This window comes from Eretmochelys imbricata, chromosome 3 (assembly GCF_965152235.1).
Source record: "Eretmochelys imbricata isolate rEreImb1 chromosome 3, rEreImb1.hap1, whole genome shotgun sequence".
NCBI classification, from domain to species: domain Eukaryota; kingdom Metazoa; phylum Chordata; order Testudines; family Cheloniidae; genus Eretmochelys; species Eretmochelys imbricata.
Window position 1 is genome coordinate 60179649 of NC_135574.1, and position 25376 is coordinate 60205024.

At 39.5% G+C, this 25376-nt stretch overlaps 1 protein-coding gene across 6 annotated transcripts in view; it reads left to right on the forward strand.

The window, feature by feature from the left end:
* Positions 1–25376, forward strand: part of MYO6 (myosin VI) — a 176528-nt gene that overhangs the window by 21408 nt on the left and 129744 nt on the right. For 5 of the 6 annotated variants that reach the window (XM_077812710.1, XM_077812705.1, XM_077812707.1 and 2 more), the window contains exons 1-2: positions 10813–10847; positions 22919–23056. In XM_077812710.1, the coding sequence (XP_077668836.1) occupies positions 22937–23056 (120 nt within the window). In that variant the 5' untranslated portion in view covers positions 10813–10847; positions 22919–22936. Of the gene's footprint in view, positions 1–10812; positions 10848–22918; positions 23057–25376 lie in introns of those variants that run through there. The other variant, XM_077812706.1, reaches the window with a different exon arrangement.

Sequence of the window (25376 nt, forward strand, 5' to 3'; positions counted from 1 at the left end):
ATTTGGGGGAAATATTGTATGGCAATCCTAGCTAGTTCGTCAGAACCCCAGAATTTTGGGGGAACCATATAAGATAGAATTTTAGTCTTCATAAGTTTTTCATAACCCATAGTCACAACCATTAAGAAATCCTAAATTAATATTTCAGAAGTTATAGATCCTTTAGGAGATTTGCACTGATTAGGAATATATGATTTAAAAGAATGTGAATTTTTACTACAGTACATTCATGTTCTTTATATAATTACATGTCAATTCTATCATGTTCTTTTGTTTTAAGTTTACTGCTTGGCTTTAAAATTAACTTCTCTTCAAAATGTAGATTATTTTAATTAACAAAGACAAGTACAGGAAAAGGTTGCTTACAATTCTTCATGCTAATAGATATAGCTCATGTTTGCAGAGTGTGCTTTGTTTCTAACATAAACACTGACTTAGTTTTTCTCTTTAGGAATGGGATTGACTCCTGTTTTAATATTGGTTAAAAATAATTTTCTTCTGAAGGTGTGAGGATACCTCATTTTGATATGATTTATTGTCAAGGCCTGAAAGCCTGTCAGCAATCTACCCATCTCCTTTCTCCTCCACTTTTATTTCCCAGTTAGGAAAATGCTTCAAAACATTAATTATCACACATTTTAGAATAGGAATACTTCACTATCTTGACATAGTTGATTTAAAAAAAATACACAGAAACTGTCTGAGAGCTGTGCATCTACAAATAATCTATTAACTAAAATATTTTTGTTGCTTGCTAGGTGAAATGTTAAAACTATTAAGCCTTAAATCTGAACTTCAGTCAGATGAACAAGATGTTGTCCCCTGATTTTTGCTTGGGGGTTTCAGATAAATATTTGTTAAAGGGCAGGAGGGGACTGGTGAGAATTGGGAGGGGTAGAATTTATGGGGAAAGGAAGGTGAGTGCTCTGGGGTGAATAGAGAACTTTGATGTATTTGAGTGTAGGTACTTGTTTTGTGGGTTGTATAGCAGTCTACCTATTTTGGTACACTGCAATAAAGTTTACATGTGTAAATTTCACTTTTTTCCTCAAGGTTTCTTAGCATTAATATGGGCATATCTGATGACCTCTCGAGTAGTTCTAAAAATAACTAAAGTGTACATTGTACTCTAATAATAATAATGTCTAGTGTTTTTTATCAGTAGACCTGGAAGTGCTTTACAAAGGAAGCAGGTAAAGGGAACCTGAGCTAGTAGGAATTTAATCCAGATTACTAAGGAATAAACAAGTATTTTAGTTTCTGGAACTTGGCCATGTAATGTGTGATGACATTTTGGTAAATGTGCTTAAGTGTTGGCATTTAAATAATGCTTTTGCTACCTCCAGTCTCCCTTTCTACAGGTCAGTTGTGTGGAGGTTATTCTCACTAGAAGAAAGGAAACTGCAGTATAAATTAGATTCAACAAAAAATGAAAGCCATAGTGTAAACTGAACAAAGGTTACGTTTCTGTTCAAAAAGCTCAAGGAAAAAGCATTTTGTCACATAGTGAAAGAGCAGAATTTACAGCTTCCTGACTTTCTGCTCCTGTTTCCTGGTTTCCAGTTTACATCCTCACCTTCTGGGAAGATAGCACTTGTATCTGATTAGGCTACAGTAGCCATGGGATTGCAGTCAGACTATGCTATGGGTGTTCTTTTCTGCAACGGCTACATAAGCATCTGGCTTGACAAACCCATGTCAGGTAGGGCTCAAGTTTGTTGCATTTGATTAGTCATATCACAGTTTTAATATAGATTATACTTGTCTAAAATTATTGGTTGATTGACCTTCCTTTTGGTGCCGGGCTGTGATGTCACAAATTCCCAGTTAATTCATAGCAGTGACCTCATTGAGAAGATTTGGACCTCCCATAATGTGGATGTTTGGTTAAAGGGTGGGATAAGCCTGAAAGCTTTCCTCTCCCTTGTTGTAATGATCGGTTTAACTTCAGGCACTAGCTGCAGAGGCCGTCAACACCTGCCTTATTTTTCCATCCCTCTTTCAGGAGTAGGAACAGCAAGATGGAGATTTATTTGCGGGGGGAGGGTGGTGGAAATATATGGCAATGTACATTTAAATAGGCACAGTGTTGTGTGGGGGCATGGAAGTACTATATTTTCATCCAGGCTAGCAGGCAAAGGGTAATTATATTTCTTAGCAGCTTTTCAAGCCCTGAAAACATACAGGGAATTCAAACAATAAACCGCACCTTGAGGCCTGAGAGAGTCATGGGGGATTGTGCTTTATGATAACAATAGGACCTCAAAGCCATGTGAAAGCCTGGTAAAAAATGTATCCATGCACCTTAAGGGTTGTTGAAGGAAAAAATGAAAGTGGTGGCACAGGAAAGATCTAGATCCCAATTTATACTTCTAAACCCTCTTGCCCTCACCCCCTACAGGTTTGGAAAAGTAAATTAGTTACTTGACCTGATTTGTCCATGCGTAGATAATATTTCTTGGTTAGTTTCTAGCAGTTTTAACGGTTGCTGTTCTAGCATAATGTTTGTTGTGAGTTTGAAGTTAGTCACAGCCTAGCAGAATTTTAACGGCTTGTGTTGTTAAATTTAGGGACAATTGAGGATAATTTATAAATTACCCTGGTTTTTTAAAAGAAGCTTATGACTGGTTATATAATCTTTGAAAGAAAAAATATTTTGGTAACTATTTGAGCTCTATAATAATGAAGGTTTTTGAAGTAAACCTGGTGCTGAAATACTACACAGAGCTTTGCTCTGTACATAATAGACCTATACTTGACTTTCATTGTAACCACTCCAAGTAACTCTCAAGTTTGTGATTGAAGGTGTAGGGCAAAATACTTAGAGATCAGTTGAGTAGACTGCTGTTAGTTAGGGACCCAATAAACAATTAAAGGTATATTGTGTTTGTTTAAATATGTTTTGGGAAGCTGCAGTCCTTTTACCTCAAGCAGCATTCCTGCTGGTGGATGCTAGTGCTCTGGATTCGTATCTCACAGTAGCTGCAAACAAAACTTGAAGAAGAAGAAGAAGAAAAAAAATCCTAGTTTGCAAATGTGTTTGGAGGCACCACAGCTTTTCCCTGTGAACTGTGTCCATTGTAAGGTACAGTATGCATTTTAGACACACATTGTTTTCCCATCCATTCTTGTGCCATTCTTCAGATATACGGGTGATAACTCCTGGGGGCTGGGCCAAGTATGCAGACATCTCAGGTACTCCCTTAGCTTATGAAAACTGGAAGTCTTCGTTGCTAGAGTCCCTTGCAGAGCCAACAAGAGAAGAGGGAATTCTTGTTTAGTTCCCATATAAAAATATGGAATTTTAAGTTATTTAGGATACTTATTGATGAATTAAGTGGAAACAAGTCACCGGTGCTAGATATTGCGCAGTAAAGTTCTGTAGCAGCTTAAGAATTAAGCGACCCTTCTGCTATCAAAAATGTGTAGCTGACTTGGTTGGTAGATTACTATTCAGGAAGACTGTGTGAATAGCCTTATAAAAGGTGCAGTCCTGGAAATTAGATTGCTGTAATCTAGAGAACTAACTAAATTAGTTGAAGAAAATATTAATTATAAAATGCCTATGTAAGCATTACCAGTATATTAAAAATTTGGAAGGAAATAAAGGAAATGAAGGAGAACTGTAGTTATTTGGACTGTCAAATGCCTTCGGTGTCATTCATATAAAAGGTACTGGGAATTTGGACAACACCCAACTTATGTATCTTTTTAACATCAAATTCTTATCGGGAGAGAGAGAGCTTCTCAGCTCCATTGCCAGGGAGTCATCAGCCTTTGTGTAAAGAATAGTAGCTGGAACTGAACTTGACACACTTTGAGGTTATGCATGTGGCGAGAGAAAGGGCTTTGAGAAATTTGCTATCAATAACATACTGTCCGTTGATGAAATCTGTCATCTCATCTTCAAGATGGTACACAACCTTGGGGGTTTTCTGTACTCTTTGTTACAGTTATAAATGCCGATGACTATGGTTGGTAAAAATGCTTTGGTCTATCTGCAGAAAGAAGTCTGCACTATTCTATCAGACTCTGATCTGGGCCCATGCATTTTTGATCTCTAGACTTGATTCTTACGGTTTTTTATATCCCCAAATAGCTCTGTTTAGTACTGAATGTTGCAGTTCACCTACCAAAATACATGGGCTGCTAAAAGCACATTGTCCTCGTGCTCTGCTCTCTGCATAAGCTTCCCCATGGAATATAGAATCATATTCAAGGTTTGGTCCTGATATTCTAAGATCACTGTGGGATTTGCCCAGTTTACTGGAGGAATTTAGGGTATGTCTTCACTACCCGCCGGATTGGCAGGCAGCAATCGATCCAGCGGGGATCGATTTATCGTGTCTAGTGTAGACACGATAAATCGATCCCTGAGCGCTCTCCCGTCTACTCCTATACTCCAGCACCGCGAGAGGTGCAAGCAGAGTTGACAGGGGAGCGGCAGCAGTTGATCTAAGCACATCGATCTAAATACATCGACTTCAGCTATGTTATTCACGTAGCTGAAGTTGCATAACTTAGATCTATTTCCCCCACTAGTGTAGACCAGGGCTAACTTATTCCAGGGAACCATGAATGCCTGTGATAGCAATGTTACACTAGAAAAATTGGAAGTCAATCTCAAGAGTGACATTCCTGAGTGCAGGAGATGGAGCTTTCATAGCAGCTACCCACAATCATGAAACTTGCTTCTAGAAAACATTGAAGTGACCACAAATCCCACTTCCTTCTGAACATGCAAAACTAATGTATTTGATTTGACTTTCCCACAGTCACTATACTTTTAAAATCACCATCTAGACTGAGGAGAGAGCTTAATTTATTATATTTAAAATAAAAATTATGAAAGAAAAAATTGGAAGGCTCATGGATCTTGATTACAAACTAAATAAAATAGAAAATTAGTATTCATGGGGTGAGAGGTAAAGGTTATCATATGTTTAAAAACTGGATAAAAGAAATCAGAGTAGGATATATGGAAAGAGGTTAGCAGTGGGGAGCTGCAATAATTTGTACATATTGAAGGTGGCAAAATGTGTTGGTACAATTATCGGTAATTCAACTATGTAATTGGGTAAGATGGCAAATGAAGTCCGTTAAAGACCATTGCAAGATAATGCACATGGGAAGAAATAGTAACTGCACTGATTTACATTAATAGGCTCTAAATTAAACAAAAAATCACTGTCCCAAATTGTCTCCAATCTTGGCTCATCAGAGGACACCAAGTAGGAATGAAACAACTGGAGGGGAAGGAGAGTAGAGTAACGTGGGTGTCGTTGTAGACAGCTCACTGAAAGTATCTGGTCAATAAGCAGGTCAAGGGGGTACAGAAGAGGAGTGAAAAATGACAGTGGGATTATAATAAATTAATTATGCACCTTCACTTTGAATACTGTATTCAGGGTTCGTCACCCCATCTCAAGACCGGTATGGCAGAACTAAAAGGTTCCAGAGAAGGTCTATAAAAATGAGCAGAGTAACTGATAACATTCAAGGGCCACTGTTGTCATAAGCCTCAAAGTCTCTTATGTTGCAACTGGGTGATGAACCACCAAGTCTCACTAGCTTGGATGTATTCCAGTTCCTCCAATCCAAATTGTGACTATTGATAGCTCTGACATAAGATGGGACACTTTTAAAGCACTTGATTTTTCCATAAAAAAATAAAACAACATTTTTTCAGTACTCTACATGTTTAAAGAGCTGGACAGATACAGTGCTTCCAGCTCATGATTTTATTTTAAGGCTCATAATATTTGGCGGGTTTTCTTAAATCCCTAGCGCCTAGAGTCATGTGATTACATGCAAATTTCCTCTTTAAAAAAAAAAAGATTCTAGCGCTCATGGTTGTGGCAAAAGTTTGAAAACATTAACCCTAAAGGCTCAAAGTGCAGAAAGGAAATAAAGAGCCCAAAATGTGTTTATTTTTAAAATCTAACCATTTTTAAGCTAGCTCATGTTTGTGCGGGACTTAACTCATGATTCTTGAAGACTTGGGTTTAGCAATACTGCAGTGATAGTTATTGAAAAGTAAGCTGTTACCAACAACTATCATATGCTTATCCTAGTTAATTCGTATTTCAATTTTCATGCAACTTGCATCAAGACAATACTTAGTAAACATCCTATTTTAAGAGACTGTGTTGTTCCAAACTTTCTGAGTATGATTTTGTTCCACTCCTTTGCTTAAGCAATTGATTTTTATTGGTCCTTAGACTCAGGTCACTTCAAGCAGGTTTCATTTTTAAAAGAAAAAACTACGGTTTTGATAATGCTGTGTGGTAACTGTTGGAAATTACTGATTTTGTTTAAAAGTTGTGACATTCCCCTGGTGTTATCTGGACCGCTGATCTGCTAGGTCACTCCAATCCTCGACTCGGGGACCCAGCCTTACCCTGCTCCGATGTGAGAACTCCCACTCCCGGGCTGTTCACGCACAGCCTCTAGCACAGGTCTCAAACATGCGGCCTGCAGGCCACATGCGGACCCCGGGGTTCTTTTCTGTGGCCCACCAGCTCCCCGTGGCCCGCCCCAGCATTTACCTAGAGCGGCTCCTGCCCTGCCCCCGCTCTGCTTCAGGAAGCGTCTGGGACCTGGGGGAAGGGGAGCACAGGGGTCTGTGTGTTGCCCTGGCCGCTCCTCCAGGTACCTCCCCTGAAGCTCCCATTGGCCACGGTTCCCTGTTCCCCTGTCCCAGACACAACCAGTTATGCCCGCTGGACGTTGCAAGCTTGTATGCGTTCGTCAGTTTAACAAAGAAATTGATATACCAGGCTTGTTATCCCAAGGGGCATCTCTGACACACTTCAAACCAAATGCACTGCTTCAGGTAGAATAACCAAACCAATATATTAAGTATAAAAGATAGATTTTAAGTGATTATAAATCAAAGCACAACGAGTTAGATTTGGTCAAATGAAATAAAAGCAAAACCCATTCTAAGCTGATCTTAACACTTTCAGTGCCCTTACAAACTTAGATGCTTCTCACCATAGGCTGGCTCGTTGCCCTTCAGCCAGGCTGTCCTCTTTGATCAGTGCTTAAGTCGCTTGGTGGTGGTGTCTATAGATGGAGGTGGAAGAGAGAGTGCATAGCAAATGTTTCTCCCTTTTATCATGTTTTTTCTTCCCTCTTGGTTTTGCCCCTCCCCACTTCAGAGTCAGGTGAGCATTACCTCATCATAGTCCCAAACTGACCAAGGGAAAGGGGGTGACTCTTTCAAAGGTCCAACAGATTCTTTGCTGCTCCCAGGCCAGTGTCCTTTGTTCCTGTGAGGCTGGGCTGGGTTTGTTCCATACGTGCCCTGATGAGGTGTGAACTACCCCTCTGGTCTTGGAGAGTTTTTCCTGGGCCCCTGCTCCTGGAGAATTTTTGCCTGGGTTTGTTTTAAGTCATGAGGACACATTTTCAGCCTCATAACTATATACATGGAATTACAACTTATAACATTACTATAACAACAATACCAAGTGCATCATGAGCCTTCCAAAGACACCCAGCATAATAAACTTTGCATTGGATACCACACAATCATATTATAAGGATGAACATGGGGGTACAGGGTGTTTTCCGCAAGGTACAGAGCGTCACAATGGTGTCTACTAAACAAATTAGCTACACCTTACAGCACTCTTTGAGGCACACAAATATTACTAAAAATGTGAAACAGAGGCACAATGACTTGCCCGTGGCTTAAAAGAGAATCTGTGACTAAAATAGGATGGCAGGTCCTGAATGCTCTTAAGGCAGGGTTGGCTCTACATGTTTTGTGTCACGGAGTAGAAAATGTTTTCATCTCCCCCACTCACCTAGAAAAAGGGAAAGTGGGGATTTGCAGCTCCTCAATGAGATCATTTGGCACCTCAAACACTGGTTTGCTGCCCTGCCCTACTAATCTACACAAAACTAATATCCCAAAAAGTGATCTTGAATTAAACAGAAAAACAAGTTACTGTCCACTATGTGCAAGTAGGGCAGGAAGGGACCCATGGATGGGAGTTTAGCTGTGGTCAGGATGTGGCTAATATGGAAATTGTGCTGGTCTGTAGTTCCGTTTCTGTTTCAGCGAGACAGGATTACTCCTCTGCTGAAAGCTATAGAATCATAGAAATGTAGTGCTGGAAGTGACCTAGAGAGGTCACCTAGTCATCTCCCCATGCTCAGGCCAAAACCCTGTCTGTATGGATAGAGGGTTTTTTCTAGCTTGTTGCTGTGGAGATGCCCAGCCTTATTATGCTTCAACAGACATGCAGATGTCAACTGTTCTGGCTTGGCTCAAACACTTCTGACTGTCCCAGGCAGATTTTGCACATAAAATGGTCATATTTTGGATATCCTAGAGACTGAGGTGCTGTAAGTGATTTTTGTCCAGCCTCCATCTGTACTTTGACATTACTACTTCTCTTTTCTGCCATCAGAATAGAGTATGTATTCCATCAGTCCTCCCATGGAGAATTATGTGCTGGTGAATATATTCTGGCCAATGTCCCTCTTTCAGGATAGCTTAGGACATTATGATCAACTTTTGTCTTCTGCCATCAATATATTGGATCTTAAGTGTCTTGTTTCTTAATATAATGGAGTATAAAAAAGCTTAGTTAAATCCCAGACAGCAGAATTATTTTTTCATGGTTGACAGTGTGGTGAATCTGGGCTGTATTTGTTTGGCGGGATTCAGGTATAAACTTTTCCAATTTTGTGAACAAGATTTAATTGATTGGATTCGGACTTCATACCTTGGTTTTTCAGAGCCAGGTCTATATATTTAGAGATGGTAGTTTTCTTTCAATTTTGGGTGGTCTAAATGTGATGGGAAGCTTTGGTCTGCAACCTGTGTATTGGACCCATGCCTTTTCATGAGTAGAATAATCAGCTGGGGGTTACTGTGGTGTTTGAGATCAGAGCTGGTTAGAATAACTAATAATTGTGAACATTTTTTTTAAAAACTTTTTTTGTTTTGTTTTTTGGCCAAAGTTTAGTTTTTTGTCAAGTTCAGGCTAGCTCTAGTTGAGATCATTAATGTATCTTTACAGGAGGGCATTGCTCTTCTTTCAAGGGAACAGTCATTGGATCAGTCCTGATAATCTCTGGATGCTGATTATTTCACCAGTTTATGTCCCTTTCTTAAACTTTCTCTTTAGGCTGTGACAAGAAACATTGGTAGTATCTGGAGACCTCTGATTTGCTTGATACTTCCCACTCTGGCTTTCAGCCTGGGTATAGGACAGAAATTGCAATAACCTTTTTGGTGTCTGATCTCCTTGCAGTGGACAGAGGTTAAATGTCCATACTGTTTATTTGAGGACTGTCAGTAGCCTGTGATACTGTTGACCACTAGGTTTAGTTGATTTGGTCGTGTGCCCTTGCTTGAATAGGTATATTTATTATTAATTTATTTATTATTTATTTATTTACTATTAATTAAATACCAGTGCCCTTCGGTAGTTCCATGTGTCCTCTGACAGAGATCCCAGAAAGTGGTGTTGGGCAATGGGTTGTGGGCCCTAAAAGTTCTGTGCTGTACGGTGTCACTGATTCTATTCAACATATATTCCGAGGAAGGTAGTGAGACAATTTGGGCTGTGATGCATTTGGTACTCAGATGACATGTAGGTCTGTCTTGTATCAAACTCAGATTGTGAAGTTTTTTGCTTTAGTGGTTCACCAAGATAGAGACATGAATGAAAATTAGCTGGCTGAAGGTCAGTGTGGATAATGCAAATGAGTTGAGGGAAGCACATAGAGAATATGATGGATGGTGTTAGCACCAGTTACTGAAAATTTTTCTCTTCAGTAATTTTTTTGAAACTGATAACTTGGGAGGTTTTTTGGCTCACCTGTTCCTTGTTGATTTCCAGATATTTTAAACCACCATTTTTATCTGAGTCTGGCAAGGTGCTTATGATTTTATTTGTTTGTTTTTCCTTGTGTGTGGACTTTGCTACATCATTGTGACCTTTCCCATGAATTACTGGGTGCTTTCTACAGGTGACTCTTCAAGGATCCTAAGAACCTAAAGCTGGCATATAATATAACATCTTCCCACGCTATGGTTTCATGTACCTGAAGGAGAATGTACTGCATCAGTCTCTTGAAAAACTGCACTGGTGCCTATTTTATTTTCAGGTGAAAATAAAGATGTTGACACTGATCTGTAAAGCACTAAAGGGCTTGTTTCCTGATTATTTGAAAAATTACTTCTCATCCATACTCTCATAGCTACATAGATATGCAAAAAGAACAGGAGTACTTGTGGCACCTTAGAGACTAACACATTTATTTGAACATAAGCTTTCGTGGGCTACAGCCCACTTCATCAGATGCATAGAATGGAACATATAGTAAGAAGATATATATACATACAGAGAACATTAAAAGGTGGACCTTGCCATACCAGCTCTAAGAGGCTAATTAATTAAGATGAGCTATTATCAGCGGGGCGGGAGACAAGGAGGACTTTTGTAGTGACAATCAAGATGGCCCATTTCAGACAGTTGACAAAAAGGTGTGAGGATACTTAACATGGGGAAATAGATTCAATTTGTGTAATGACCCAGCCACTCCCAGTCTCTATTCAAGCCCAAGTTAATGGTATCTAGTTTGCAAATTAATTCCAGTTCAGTTTCTCATTGGAGTCTGTTTTTGAAGCTTTTCTGTTGCAAAATTGCCACCTTTAAGTCTGTTACTGAGTGACCAGAGGTTGAAGCGTTCTCCTACTGGTTTTTGAATGTTATGATTCCTGATGTCAGATTTGTGTCCATTTATTCTTTTTTGTAGAGACTGTCAGGTTTGGCCAATGTACATGGCAGAGGAGAGAGACTCCAATGAGAAACTGCTGAACTGTATGTATATATATCTTCTTACTATATGTTCCATTCTATGCATCTGATGAAGTGGGCTGTAGCCCACAAAAACTTAGGCTCAAATAAATTTGTTAGTCTCTAAGGTGCCACAAGTACTCCTGTTCTTTTTGCGGATACAGACTAACACGGCTGCTACTCTGAAACCTGTCACTATGCATAGATATGGTTATACTGTAGTCCCCTTGTTTGAATGGCTGGGGACTGCAGGCAGGATTTCCTCACTTGGGAAATCTTGGCAGTGGAATCTGCTTCTGCACTTAGTGTGTCAGAGCTGGTGTGTGTGGATTTGGGGAGACTTAGGTGTTGAATTGTTTCAGTTGTTTATATATTTTGTCCAGTGCCCACAGAAATTGATGGGCATTTCTTTAAAAAGAAAATAAACAAATTAGTTCCTCCATTAAGTTATCTGAAGATAAGCAATGGCTGGGCAATCGGATGTGTTGGATGCGGAAATTACATATACTTTCTTTACAATAGAAGAGTATTACATTTAGAATACAAATATATGTGGACAGTTAAGGGGCACCTCTGAAAAAGACTTGAAGAAATCAGGGAGAGAGATTCTAATTCTTTGAGAAACATTTGTCTACTCCTGGCCTATGTCTATATTGGGCAAATATGTCATGTTAGAAAAAAGTGGTGGTCTTAGCATATGTGCCACGTGCCTCAAGTGGCACGTGACCAGGATTCATCACTGAATTTAGTCCACTGATTGGATCATTATCTTCCATTATCTTCCATTATCATTATCAGGCCGGGTACTGAGGGGGAATGCGACGTGAATGCTGATCCCTGCCCCCAGAAACACGTATTGACCAACACCACTTAACATGAAGTTAAACACAATTTTGTCCTCAATGTGAACAAGACAGGTCAAGTTTATGTGTGTGCTGATTCTGGTGTTGTGTCACCAGCATTCTCCATGGAGAAGACTCATGCAACTAAATCATCACTGACAAAACAAATATCCTCATTTTTCTTAACTGCTACTTTTTTAAAAGATATGGTGATCCAGCAGATCCAGTGACCAATTCATAGGCTTTCTTCTTCTGCTATAGTTGCTTTTTGTTATCTATATTAAAATCTTAGCACCCCTTTCCCCCAATTTCCTTCTTAATGTTGCGGTAATTTATGTTCCTTGTATTGGCTTCATTAGGATTAGATTTAGAAATCCTTGAGAATTTTAATCTGATTAGCAAAGCTTGAGCGGTTGTTCAAGTTAACTGTATTGGCAATATGGGCCAATATATTGGTTTTTGTCATTCTGCTTTTCTTTTTGTTCAGAGACATGTATGTCTTCTGATAATCTTCTACTATTCCCTACATAGCCTCCATATATAAGGATTTTATTTCCTTTTAATTTTGATTTTAGGCCCTTTTTGGGTAAGTTTACTTTACTGAAATCTTCCTAAAATTTAGTGTTCCTGTACTAGTTTTTGGAACCTTTCCTTCCTTGAGGATGCTGAACTTAATTTTATTGTTACCACTATTAGCAGCTCAGCTATTGTTATTTCTTGACCAACTCCTGCAGGTCCTTGGTCTGTGTCCCTGCGTGGGTGCATCTGCCATTGCCACCCATGTAGGGAGAAGTGAGCTGTGTGCCGTATACTCCCTTCTGGAGGCTGGACTATCAGTCACAGAGTGACTCTGCTCCTGAGTATGTCTACGTTGCAATCAGAGGTGTCATTGTAGCAAGCGGAGACCTATCCAGGCTAGCTTTAATCTAGCTAAATTGGGTACCAATAATAATTAAGCTGCGGCAACAGAATTGTCACAATAAGAGGTGATGCAATTTTAGACTCAGTTTTGGTAAGCACTGAACATCAGAGAAGAGCTGGTTATAGGAGATAACCTTGGATCAAGTGATCATGAGTCAATTAGGTTTAAATTAAATGGAAGTATAATGAAAACAAGGGTTGTTGTTTTTTATTTCAAATGTGCAGACTTTGCGAAATTAAGGGATTTAGTTAAAGACGTCAACCAACCTGAAGAACTCAAGGACTTAAATGTGGAGGAGGCTTGGAATTTCTTCATATCAACTATACAAAAACCACCTGAAATTTGCATTCCAAGCAAGAGGGAAAGAAACTTGTAAGGAAGGGCTCCAACCACAGCCAGATGAATAACCACCTCAACAAGGTTATTGTAAGGAGTAAGCAAAGAGCCAGTAGGAAATGGAAAAAGGCTCAATCAGCAAGAAAGTTATTTTCTTAATTAAAAAAATGTAAGAATAAAGTGGGATATGATAGAAGTCAAGCTGAATTAGCACTTAACAGGAAATTAAAATAAAGAACAAGGGTTTTTCAGTTTTATAAATAAAAAGAGAATAAGGAAGGATGAGGTTGGGCCATTATGCAAAGTGGGTGGGAAGGAGATTAAAGATAATCTAGGTGTGGCTTAAAACCTAAATGAATACTTTGTCTCAGTTTTCAATAAGGATGATAATATGGATGAGGGCAGTACCTCCGATGGAAATGAGTGTCTAGAAATGGAAATTAGTCCATCTGTGGTGGAAGAAAAAATTAAAGAGCTCGATATGGTCAAATTAGCGGGAGGGAGGACGGTTAGGGAATAATTTCTATCCAGAATACTGAAAGAACTGGCACATGAGACTGCTAGTACAGCAGCAAGGATTTTTAATAACTCTGTCTGTTTGCAGTAGTACCACATGACTGACGGATAGCTAACATCATACCTATACTTGAGAAAGGGCAAAAAAGTGATGCGGGCAATTACAGACCTGCTAGTCTGACCTCAATAGTATGCAAAACTTGAGATCAAATTGTGAAGGAAAGAATAATTAAATCCATGGAAGTGAATGATGATGCAACATGGGTTTAGCAAAGGCAGATCATGCTAGACTAACCTGATGTTCTCCTCCTGATTTTTTACATAAGGGAAGTGCAGTAGATTTAATACACTTGAACTTCAATCAAGTATTTGATATGGTACCACATGGGAAATTATTACTTACATTAGAAAGATGGGGATCAATACAAGAACTGTAAAGTGGATAAGGAACTGGCTAAAGGGCAGAAGGCTCTGGGTTTTGCTGAAAGGTGAATTATAGGACTTGAGGGAAGTTACTAGTGGCGTTCCTCAAGGATTAGTCTTGGGACCAATCTTATTCAATATTCTTATGAAAGACCTTGATACAAAAAGTAGGAGTGTTTTAATGAAATTATTTTTGATGATACCAAGTTGGGAGGCATCATCCATACAGAGAACGACTGGAATTTGAGACCGGAAGATCTGGATGCCCTTGAAGGGTGACAGAAGTGGGATGAAAATGGGATGAATTAAATACTGCAAAGTGCAAGGTCATGCGCTTAGGATCTAATAATAAGAATTTCTGCTGTAAGCTGGGGGCTTATGAGCTGGAAGAGACAGAGGAGGAAAGAGACCTGGGTGTGTGGGTCAGTCACAGGATGACTATGGGCCAGTGTGATGCAGCTATAAAAAAGGCAAATGCGATTGTGGGATCCCAGGCAAGGCATTTCAAATAGAGAGAGAGGGAGAGAGGTATTAATGTCCTTATAAAAGGCACTGCAAAGACCTCATTTGGAATAGTGTGTACAGGTCTGGTCATGCATGTTGAGGAAAGATGAATTCAGACTGGTACAGGTGCAGAGAAGAGATACTAGGATGATCAAGGAAATGAAGGGCCTGTCTTGAAAGGAGACTGGAAGAGCTTGACTTGTTTAGTCTAGCAAAAAGATGGCAAAGAGGGGATATGATTGCTCTTTAGAAATACAAGAAGGGGGGTAAATACCAGGGAGGGTGAAGAGCTATGTAAGCTAAAGGACAACGCTGGCACAAAAACTATGGATATAAACTGACCATGAATAAATTCTGGCTGGAACATAGAAGGTTTCTAACCATCAGAGAGGTGAGGGTCTGGAACAGCCTTCCAATAGGAGTTGCAGGGGGCAAATAACTTAATTATTTTTCAGCAAGAACTGGACAAACATCTGAGTGTGATTGTAAGATGGGGTAGCTTGTGATGGTAGGGAGCAGGGCCCAACAGCCCTGGAGCTCACTTCCCATTTATGCTCATAAAAGCTCATGCTTCAGGGCTTCAGCTGGCCACCTGCTGCAGTCAGGAATGTATTTTCCCCCAGGTATTCTCGATTTTTAAAATATTTCCTTCCTCTGGAGCATCAGGGATGGCCATGGTTGGAGATAGAACTTTGGATGCAGTGGGCCAAGGCTCTGAAATGGCACCAAGCATTCTCTTTCTAAGGTGGTTGGCTGGCTGATTCTTGCTCACTTGCTCAGAGTCTAACTGAGGGATGAAGAAGAAATTTCCCCCAAGGTCAGATTGGCAAGACAGGTTTTATTTCCCCATCTTTCTCTCTAATGTGTGGATGCAGATTACTTGCCAGGATTGTCTGGCTATCTCTCACTTAATCATTTCCTTGCCATTGCAGGGGCCTCTGCAGCTGGTGAACTTTGGTCTCTCCCATTCTCTGCCTGTAACACATAATAGTCTAGTCTCCTGTAGGTTCTAATACTTTGGTCTCGTTTCAGTTGTTGGGTTTAATGTGCGCTGGGTGGTGTTGGTAATCTGTGGTATGTAGAAGGTCAGACTGGATAAACAGTTCTGGCCTTAAACTCTCTAACTTTATCGGCCATTTACCTCCAAGTATGTACCCAGGCTCCCTGTGTTGTACTCAGCTGGCTTGCTGGAGTGCATGCTGTACTATTACAGTACTACAGCCCAGGCTTCACCCTCCATTACGGTGCTGGAGCAAACTAGATTAAAGCTAGTTCAGGTATTCTACACAGGCTACAGTCACACATCCGATTTCAGTGTAGACATGCCCTGAGTAGCTTACGGTGAAGGGGTAGGTTTCTTCCCTATCCACAGAGGATTTACCCCCTTCCTGCAACAAGGTAATACGTACATGCAGCTAGGCAGAGAAGGTGTTCTTCTAGTCATTAGTGACTGGATTTGTCATGTCTTAATATATTGTCGTTAGACCTTTATATCAGTCACCAGAAAGCTCTGGGTAGGCACTCAAGTAATGTGGTGGTGTGTGTGGTTATAAAGTGGAAAGAGGCTTGGTGTAAAGGAGGCTGGACTACAGCTTCTTTCACAAAGCAGTTCAATTGTGCAGTGTACTTAAGTAGATTTCAATGAAATGGAAAATATTTTGCTCTGTTTTTCATGACTAACAAAATCGGATCAATTTAGCAAAGGTGAATTATTGCCTTTTGGTAGGGTTGCCTTTTGGCCGGGAGTCTCCTGGAATCAGAATCGATCTTCTGGTGGCTACTGAAACCAATCCAGGAGATTTTAATAGGCAGCTAAAAGTCCAGTCGGCCGTGCAGCAGGGCTAAGACAGGCTCCCTACTTGCCCTGACTCCGCGCAGCTCCCAGAAGTGACCGGAGTATCCGGCTCCTAGGCGCAGGGGCAGCCAGGGGAGTCTCTGCGCACTGCCCTTGCCCTGAGTGCTGTCTCCACAGCTCCCATTGGCTGGGAACTGCTGTTGTAGAGATTGGCAGTATTTTCCCGAAAGTACTGTAGCATGCTAATCCAGGTGAAAATTGCAGATCAGACTTTTGTACAGTTTTATAAAGTGTGTATAAAGTAGGTTCTTTAACAAAACGTAACCATGTACATTTTTTTTACTATGTGTTGTATATACCTGCTTGTTCGTGTATCTGGATGCAATCATTGTGATGGGATACCATCTGTCCTTCAGTGCAACCAGACCAGTTTTATTTTTCGGTTGGTTTAATTAGTTAATTTGTTAGTTAATTCAGTACAGTGCCTTGATGTAGTAAGCTGATAGTTCACAGATCACTTCACACATGAGTGTTTACCTCAGACCTCTGATAACAATGTTAGAAACTGCAACACTATATGTTGCAGTTTGTAGAACTTTCACCATGTGCTAGGGTTAAGTTGGACGGAGCACTTGGTGGGAGAATGAAGGAAATCAGAAGCGAGGTTAAAAGTGGTTACGTTTTAATTCAGTATGGATAAGTGGTAGGATGATGTAATAACTAGAGCCGTGGAAATCTGCGTATATCTGCAGGCCATGTTTGAGGATTACAGACCAATGCGGATCCAAATTTTATATCTAGAGCCCCATAAATCTGCAGATATCTGCTTTATATCCACAGATCATGTTTGTGGATCGCGGATTGAATGTGGATACAAGTTTTGTATCTATGCAGGGTTCTAGTAGTAACTTACACAGATGGGGAGCCTTTCACGTAAGGGATTCCTTAGCACTTTACAAATTCAACATATTACAGCCTGATTTTTTAAAAGATCAATATCTTTGAAGCAGTGTCTGTGAGAGGAAGAAATAGAGCTGCTAATACTGTTGCTTTTTCACGGTCTATTTTTACCTGAGGGGAATGTTTGCATTTTTGCCATCATAGGCTGGGGCCCCAGGATGCTGAATTTTTTGCCTCAAAAGCTTCTTACTGCTGGTTGTCCATATTTAGCAGGAATCAGTTTTGGATGTCATCACTGGTGTGTAAGGTCAACTACTTTCTTGTGTGCTTATTCTGGTACCTTCTGGGTATTCGTTTTAAGCAAACAGTGCTTATTGTTTTGTCATGCAATTGATTTTCAGTCACAGAAAGAAAAAATTGAGGTTATCCTATATAAAAGTGTGTATAAAAATCTTTGCCTATTGCTGAAATATAGCTACTTCTGTTTAACACCTGTGTGAGCAATTCAGGACAGGAAGTGAAGAATCCGGTTCCCAGTAGAACTACCAGCAGTGGTCAATGTAATGGAAAAATGAGGGGGCAATTTTAAAAATATTACTTAAATTAATTAGAATAACTGTTAGATATGGAGTTGGATTCCGATTGAAGTGTAGAATGAATGTTAGTAAAGGAGTCAGTATTGCTAAAAAGTTAACTTTCGCTTTTGGGGGTTGGGGGAAATTGGCTGAATTGCTGCTGAATGTGTGTATAATCAAATTTTAATATAAATCTTAGAAACAGAATTTGGCAGTTAATGAAAACGTATATTAGTGCTCAGTTCTGTACTGCATTTTAATTGTGAAAACACACCCTTAAAGGGACAATCAACTTGCATTGTTTTTTGAAACTTACACAAAAAACTTTATCAAATAGTATGATTTTTGAAATGGAATGTCCTGAAATTTTAAAAAATGTAAAAATTGAAAAGATGGTTACATTTTTTTCTCATTTGTTTGTTTAAAAATATCTTTAGGGTGAGCTTGAGAGCAGTGCCACCGAAGTTAGGGCCTATCCTTCATCTCCCCTTTCCTTTGTGCACACACCAGCTTTGCTATCTGTTTTGATTTAGCTGGTCTAGTGAAGACCTGCTAAATCAAGGGCAGAGCGCTCTCCAGTCAACTCCGGTACTCCACCGTAACAAGAAGAGTAAGGTAAGTCAGTGGGAGAGCATCTCCCATTGATGCAGCGCGGAGTAGACACTGCAGTAAATTGACCTAAGCTACGTCGATTCCAGCTACATAATTCACATAGCTGGAGTAGCATAACTTAGGTTGACTTACCCCGATAGTGTAGACAAGGCCTCAGTTTCAGTTCTGCTGCTGTTGTCACAATGTGCTTGCAGTTCTTGGGAAGGTATGCAAAATAGTGAAACTGATTAGTATCCCTACACAAAATAAATTGAAAAACGGGGGGAGGGGAGGGATGTGTTTAACATTTGTTGTAGTAATGTTATGGGTGACTTGTAACAACAACAGGGTAAAGTTTTACAATGAAATATATGATTGACAGTGTCCCTTTTTAGATATAAGTTTTCTCAGTTTTTGTATATATTGAATACAGATTGTATTTCAAAGTTTTTTATTTTAAAACCACAAAAGTATAGTTTAAAATTTTTTTGCTCAACTTGCTTTTTTCAGTGACATGTGCCAAGTGATGGAGAAGTACAAATTCAGAGTTGAGCTACTAATAGAGATGGGTGTATTACTGGTGCCCAAGATGGATAGATTAGCACAGACTTTTAGATAGTTTTCAGAGTAGCAGCCGTGTTGGTCTGTATTAGCAAAAAGAAAAGGAGTACTTGTGGCACCATTTGTTAGTCTCTAAGGTGCCACAAGTACTCCTTTTCTTTTTAGATAGTTGTGAGTGTGGTTATTAAAAATGTTCATCATCTGAGTGGTCAGATAACAGGTTTCAAATATTTGTCCACTATGTTTTTAGTCATCATTGGTGTAACTATCTTAATGAAGTGGATTTGTAAGTTCACAAAACATTTGAACAGTAATTTACCAGTAAGACGTGAAACAGACTGCAGAGTGTATGAAAAAGCAAAAGCCTGAATAAACAAACAAACAGTCAAAGCTTGAAGATGCTAATTTGACGGATTGGGTTTCAAATTTAAGTAGAGACAATTCATAAGAAGCTTGCCTGTATCGTACGGAAACTGTAGCACTAAGAGATAATACATGTTAATTTCAAGCTGTATTTTGTTGTGCAACGTGGTTACATCTGGAATATTGGCAGTGTTCCTCTAAAAACAGGGGAAAACCTTGTTTTATATGGTTGTGTGACATATCACTAAGTACCAACGAGAGCAAGCATTTTAAAGGAAAATGATAGGCTTATGAAAATGAATGTCTGCTTATGCCTATAAATAAACATAAATGGTTAGCAGCTACACCCATAAGAATTGGACTTGAGTCATAACAATTGACTCAAGACTGGCTCACAGTATCTAAAGACCTATAGAACTGTGGTATGTATTTGATCAAATTTACAGAAGTTAAAAAAAACAAAAACAAAAACAAAAAAACAGGTGGCCAGGAGCCAAGTCTGGGTGAATACAGATGTTGTTCTAAGGGATTTACTGTATGTTGCTGACAACACATGACCAGGATAATCGGGTGTTGTGGACTTTATGGAATGTGGCTGAAGGTTTCAAGTAAACATAAACCAAACTTGACTGTAGAACATAAACTTTTCTGTAGCTGGGTAGATGTTGAAGATTTATTCTCTGAATATGAGAGAATATAGAATTAGAGGCTTCTGTTATATTTAATACAAAAGTTTAATAATTTTTACAATAATATATATATCCCAGTAACTTCATTTTTTTATCTTAATTCTAGATTCATACACTCTAAGCCCACATGCACACTGTCATAGTTTCAAGGTAACTGCATGTGTATTTCCACCCCCATGGTCCACTCCAGGAGTTCCCAGTCAGGTCTGAGGTCTCCAGCTGTCACCTGTGTGACTCTTGTCCCACTCCTTTCACACAGGAAGTGGTAAGGCTTCACAGCTTGCCTGACACTGATATCCACAGCAAGCCAGTCTGTGTAAAGGTCAGCCCCTGTGTATTGCTTTCTCTCTCCGAGGGCTATGAACAGTGTATCGCCAGCAGTTACAAGTTACCACGCAGCTCTTTCTAAGCAAGCACACTTCTTCCTAAGGTCAAAGCATTACAGAGACAACACACAAAAAATCCTAATAAACAGATTTAAACACACACTAAACGTATCAGAAGTCTGTCCTCAGTCTTCTGGGGTGCTTGTAGGCCAAAGTCTTCCAATCCTTCTGCCAGTGTCCTGATGGTTTGCTGGACCCCAAAGAAGGCCTTGAGTCAGTTCAAGCTCATCCTATTATGCCAAAAACCCTTTCTTTGTCTCTTTCTCTGGAAAATCCAGGTTGGATCAGTGTGTATATATAAGCCTCTGAAGGGAGCCTCTCTAGAATTCCACCCCATACGGCTAAATTCAGTGGAATTGTTTCGTCTCAGTGACTCACCTTAATTACCCCCTACTGTTTTTAGTTTCTGGAGGAGTTGTGGTAACCCTCCCCCACACGTGAACAATCATACATAGACTATTTGTAGATTTAATACAACAGGCCAGCAAAAATATTTCATGGGGTTGCAATATCTGTGTCACACACATTCTAAGATATAGATGTTAGATATCCTCTAATCTTGATAAGATTCCTCAGAGTTCAGTCTTTTTTTATAGAAACACTTTGTCTTAATTTTTAATAATTTTCTCCTTGAAAAACAATACATATTTTAAAGTGAATTCTACTTTGAGAAAAGGCTATGTATAAACAGCATCACCTTACTCCACAAATCTGTTTCCTGTGTTTTATTCAATCATATCTGCTTGCATTAGTGTGTGTTTTTTTTTTAAAGCCACTACTGCCTGCCATGCAGAATCAGCACAGTACTGGGAGAATGAATTGTCATTGTTCTTTCTGGCTTTAATGTCAATATAGAATGACTAAGTTGCAGTTGTCTGTGCAACAATGTTGTCTTCAAATTATGCTTGGTTATTCCTCTGCAACCACAGTGAAGATGAGTTGCACCAGATATACCTGAAAGAAAAATTTTGTCTTGCAGAGTCTCTTTATTAGAATCCAGAAAGGACATAGCCTGACTTCTAGGTCCTGGGTTGAGTTTGTAGGTTTTGCAATTAGAAGTATCACATATTTAGGGGGAAATCATTGATTTTTTAGCATGTTAATTGAGCAAAATGGATGTGGAATAAATGAGAAACATTAACAATGGCCAGGAGAGGGGAAGATGGGGATAGGTTCAGTATTTTGGAGAAAAACAAAACATGGAAGTGACTAAATATGTCAGTGACCAGCTACCCTGATTATTTTGTATGTTGTATTTCCTCTGTCCTATTTCATCTGCTCTGTGTCTTCAGATGTAAGTTGAGGGATGCCTTCCTGTGTGTCTACTATGCCCAGCACATTTTGGGCACTACTGTAATATTACAAATTTAACTATCCTAGATACATTATATTTCAATACATCCTCTAATGGAAGTGGAATCTGAGAAATGAGACTGTTGTGCTATAATTAGGTGAAACTTTCTATATCATGAGGACACTTAGAAATACGTTTGAATATAATTTCAAATACTGAGTGTAATTAAAACCAAAGAAGTATACAATTTTTAACAGTTAGCTGTTTGTGGTGATCGAATGTTTGTAAGATGTAAAGATGTTTTTTCAAAGTTATTAAAATAATTGACTTTTAGAGCTAAATAATATTTGCATAAATATGTTCTTTGGGGCTGTGCCACTAGCCAGTGGGAGAGGACCTCCTAATTATAAGTTTCTCCCTTTTTGCACATAACACAGTTATTCACAGTGGTCTCTGAATGTTATAGGTATAGAAGTTCCTCTAGCCTAGTGGTTTTCAATCTTTTTCATTTGTGGACCCCTAAAAAATTTCAGATGGAGGTACAGACCCCTTTGGAAATCTTAGACATGAAAACCACTGCTCTAATTCAAGAGGGTGGGAAGGGAAAAATTTGTGAGTTATCCTTTCATTTAAGGTGTACTTTCGTACCCTTCATGGGTGTTTTTATATGTTTGTTTGAAATCTGTTTCCAGTTTAATGATTACTGGCTAGCAGGTTATTTTTGGATAATGGCCAAAGAGTAGATCATATACCAGAAGTGTACTTTTACAAACTCTGAAACTCTAGAGATGACTGAAGCATATCTCTTTAATGTGTGAATGTGTGTTGAGTGGAAAGGAAGAAACTGGCAACCGGAATGGACCTGTCTATCAGACTTGGTGGAATCCACAAATCTGATTTATAATCTATATAATAAAAATTATCTAGTATTAAAGTAGTTATCCAGAATGAAGATTAATTCGGTATATAAAAATATTGTGTTGGGCCTATTCAGAAAGTCCAAATCCAGGCAAAATTCCTATTTAATTCAGTTGCTATTGTACGTGGTGAGTAACTCTGTAAATTAAGCACTTCTTTAGGTGCCTAACTTTAGGAATCCAAGTTTGAAAATTTTGGCCTTAGATATTTAGCCTTTTCAGATGCCTGTGTTTTTGCATAACAAAGGGTGCATTTTGAATTCAAGACATAATCTAAAACTGTTTCCAGAGAGCATTTGGACAGAGATTACAGTCAGAGTTATTTAATCAATAAGGCGTACATATGGGTGTAACTACTTAATACTAGAAATCAGTGTTTCATGTTCTCATTTTATATAATACACTGTTTGGATTAAAAATAACAAATTAAAGTTTATACACAGTTGGTCAGATTTTTATACAGTTTTTTTTTTTCTTACAGGAATAGTGAATAGCTCCAATGATGGAGGACGGGAAGCCTGTTTGGGCTCCCCACCCAACTGATGGGTTTCAGATGGGGAATATCGTGGATATTGGCCCTGACAGCTTAACTATTGAACCGTTAAACCAGAAAGGCAAGGTAAGAAAGGGCTTAATGAATACTTAAAGAACTATACCATCACATAGTTCTATGCATAGAGCACAACAATGGGAGTCAATTTCGCTTTGTCTGACTTGAGCAATTCACTTAACATTTCCTTTGCCTCAGCTTCCTCAGGTACAAAGAAAAATGATTATAATATTGAATTCTGCAATACTGGCTCCCACTGGCAAGAAACACACAGTTTCTGGTTGTCAGATTTCCATGTGTCTGAAGTATCTATAGTAAGTAACTGAATATGTGTGTATCTTTCTGTGCAGTGTTACTTTTCCCATATTGAGGCTGGCTCAGGATCTGTCTTAGAGATGATGGCTCTCTAGTCACAGGTCAAGAGGTGACAGAGCAGACCTTCCTTTTCTGGGGGACATGGGTATATATCTTAGGAAGAAACCTGAATAGGAAGCTGGTCATCTTTGCTTGATAAAAATATAAGCAAAGTGTAATGCCATCTGATGTCATTCTTCATCATGCTGAGAGCCACAGATAGATACAATGGGCACCTCAGCCTGTTTACACCTTTGAGCCAGAACCAGAACTTTCAGGTTGGAGTATACTGCGTATTGTGAAATTAGTCGTAAGAAGTCTGCAAATGACCTAGATAAATTATCTATATATCCTTTCTCATCTACCCTGGAAAGTTTTAATAGGGTTTTCTTGTCACTCCTATGAGCCTGGGAAAGCATTAGGCTGTTGGCTGCAGCTGGCACTGCAGGTCACCATGCCCTAAATTATTGACCATCATTCTCAGTGGCTGCTGTGGGACACAGTGCCCTAATATCCAGGTTATTGCTCCAAGCTTCTGTTGCAGGATTTTAAGCCTTGCCAGCACCACCACCTCTTCCCCTCACAGATGAAAGTAGATGCAGAGGAACCAGAAGGCCTTGAGGGGCCTCTTGGTTCACTGTTTTTCTTTCTACCACACCCTCTGCCGGCCTTCATTCTTTAAGGTAGAAGTTTCCTCAGTGTGCACTGGTCAATATTTAACTTGGTATCATCACCAAAGTTAAATGGGAGTATTTTCCACAGGGGACAGGGACTCAGAATTTCTAATTGTGGGAGATTTTTTTTACCTGAAAGAGTGGCCTCCTCAATATGTGGACACATCACTGGCAGCCCAGTCCAGGCAGGCATTATCTGAGCCCCTGATTTGCCATGGAAACTCTCAGGTAGCCTCAGGCCAGCAAGAATGAATAAACAAACAAATGTGAATTGTTATCTGATTCCTAAGTAACTCTGTGTGCTTTCACAAGCAGTACTAGCATGGGTGGACAATATTGTGAGTATGGTGCCTCTTGGCCTAAAAATTACATGTCCTACAGACTTCTCTTTGGAAAGAGAAGAATAAAAAAGTGTCCTTCAAATATGTTTCATGCAGCTATATGGGGCTTTGGTTCTTGGGATCAAATACTCAGGGAAATCAGTTCTGAGCTATCTTAGTGGTACAATAAACTTTATGGAAAGCTGCGGCTATTCAGAGCCAACAGAAAATTCAACTTATGATCTTGACTCCTGACACGCACTGTGGAAAGGAATACAAGTCATGTGACAAGTTGAAGCAGTCTGTGAAGTACATAGGAGAAAATATCTCTTTGCAAGTGGTAGCAGGATCATTAGCTACTCATTATTGCCTCAGAGCTATCTCCCAAATGGCTCTGTCTGGAGTTAGACCCTAAATTGGTGCCTGGCTCTTTCAATTTGGGAGCAAAAGGGCTACCTATAGGTTTGATCAAATGAGCTCACTGGCACTTGTGGGGAGGGACCCTATAAAGCTGTGCAAAAATTTCAGGAGCAACTTTGTCCCATTCCCAATCTCAGCAACCTGGAAAGACCATGACATGAATGAAGTAATCCAAAATCTACTTCAGATTGGAATACTGCCACCTGCTCCCAATGCTATTTCTAGCCTCAGAGAATCGGGGACAAGCAGAGCAGAGCCCTGTCTGAAACATCTAAGTAAGTTCTGAATGGAGGCTTGTCTTCAAAGCATTCCCATTTTATTATCCTCAGGCAATTCTTGTGTTTTGCAGATGGATGGCAGCTGTTTTCTTTTCCCAACTTCAAATATTACCATACTATTTTACATGTGCTCCCAAGGTCTCTCTCCAGGATCTTGGTAGGAATTATACTGGCTTTAGAAAAGAAGAAAATTCATGTATCTCTTCCTGGACAATTTTTCTGATCTGGGCTCTGGATGACAGAGAAAACTGTAGCAAACACATGGAGTGATAAGAAAAGGAGGACTTGTGGCACCTTATAGACTAACAAATTTATTTGAGCACAAGCTTTCGTGAGCTACAGC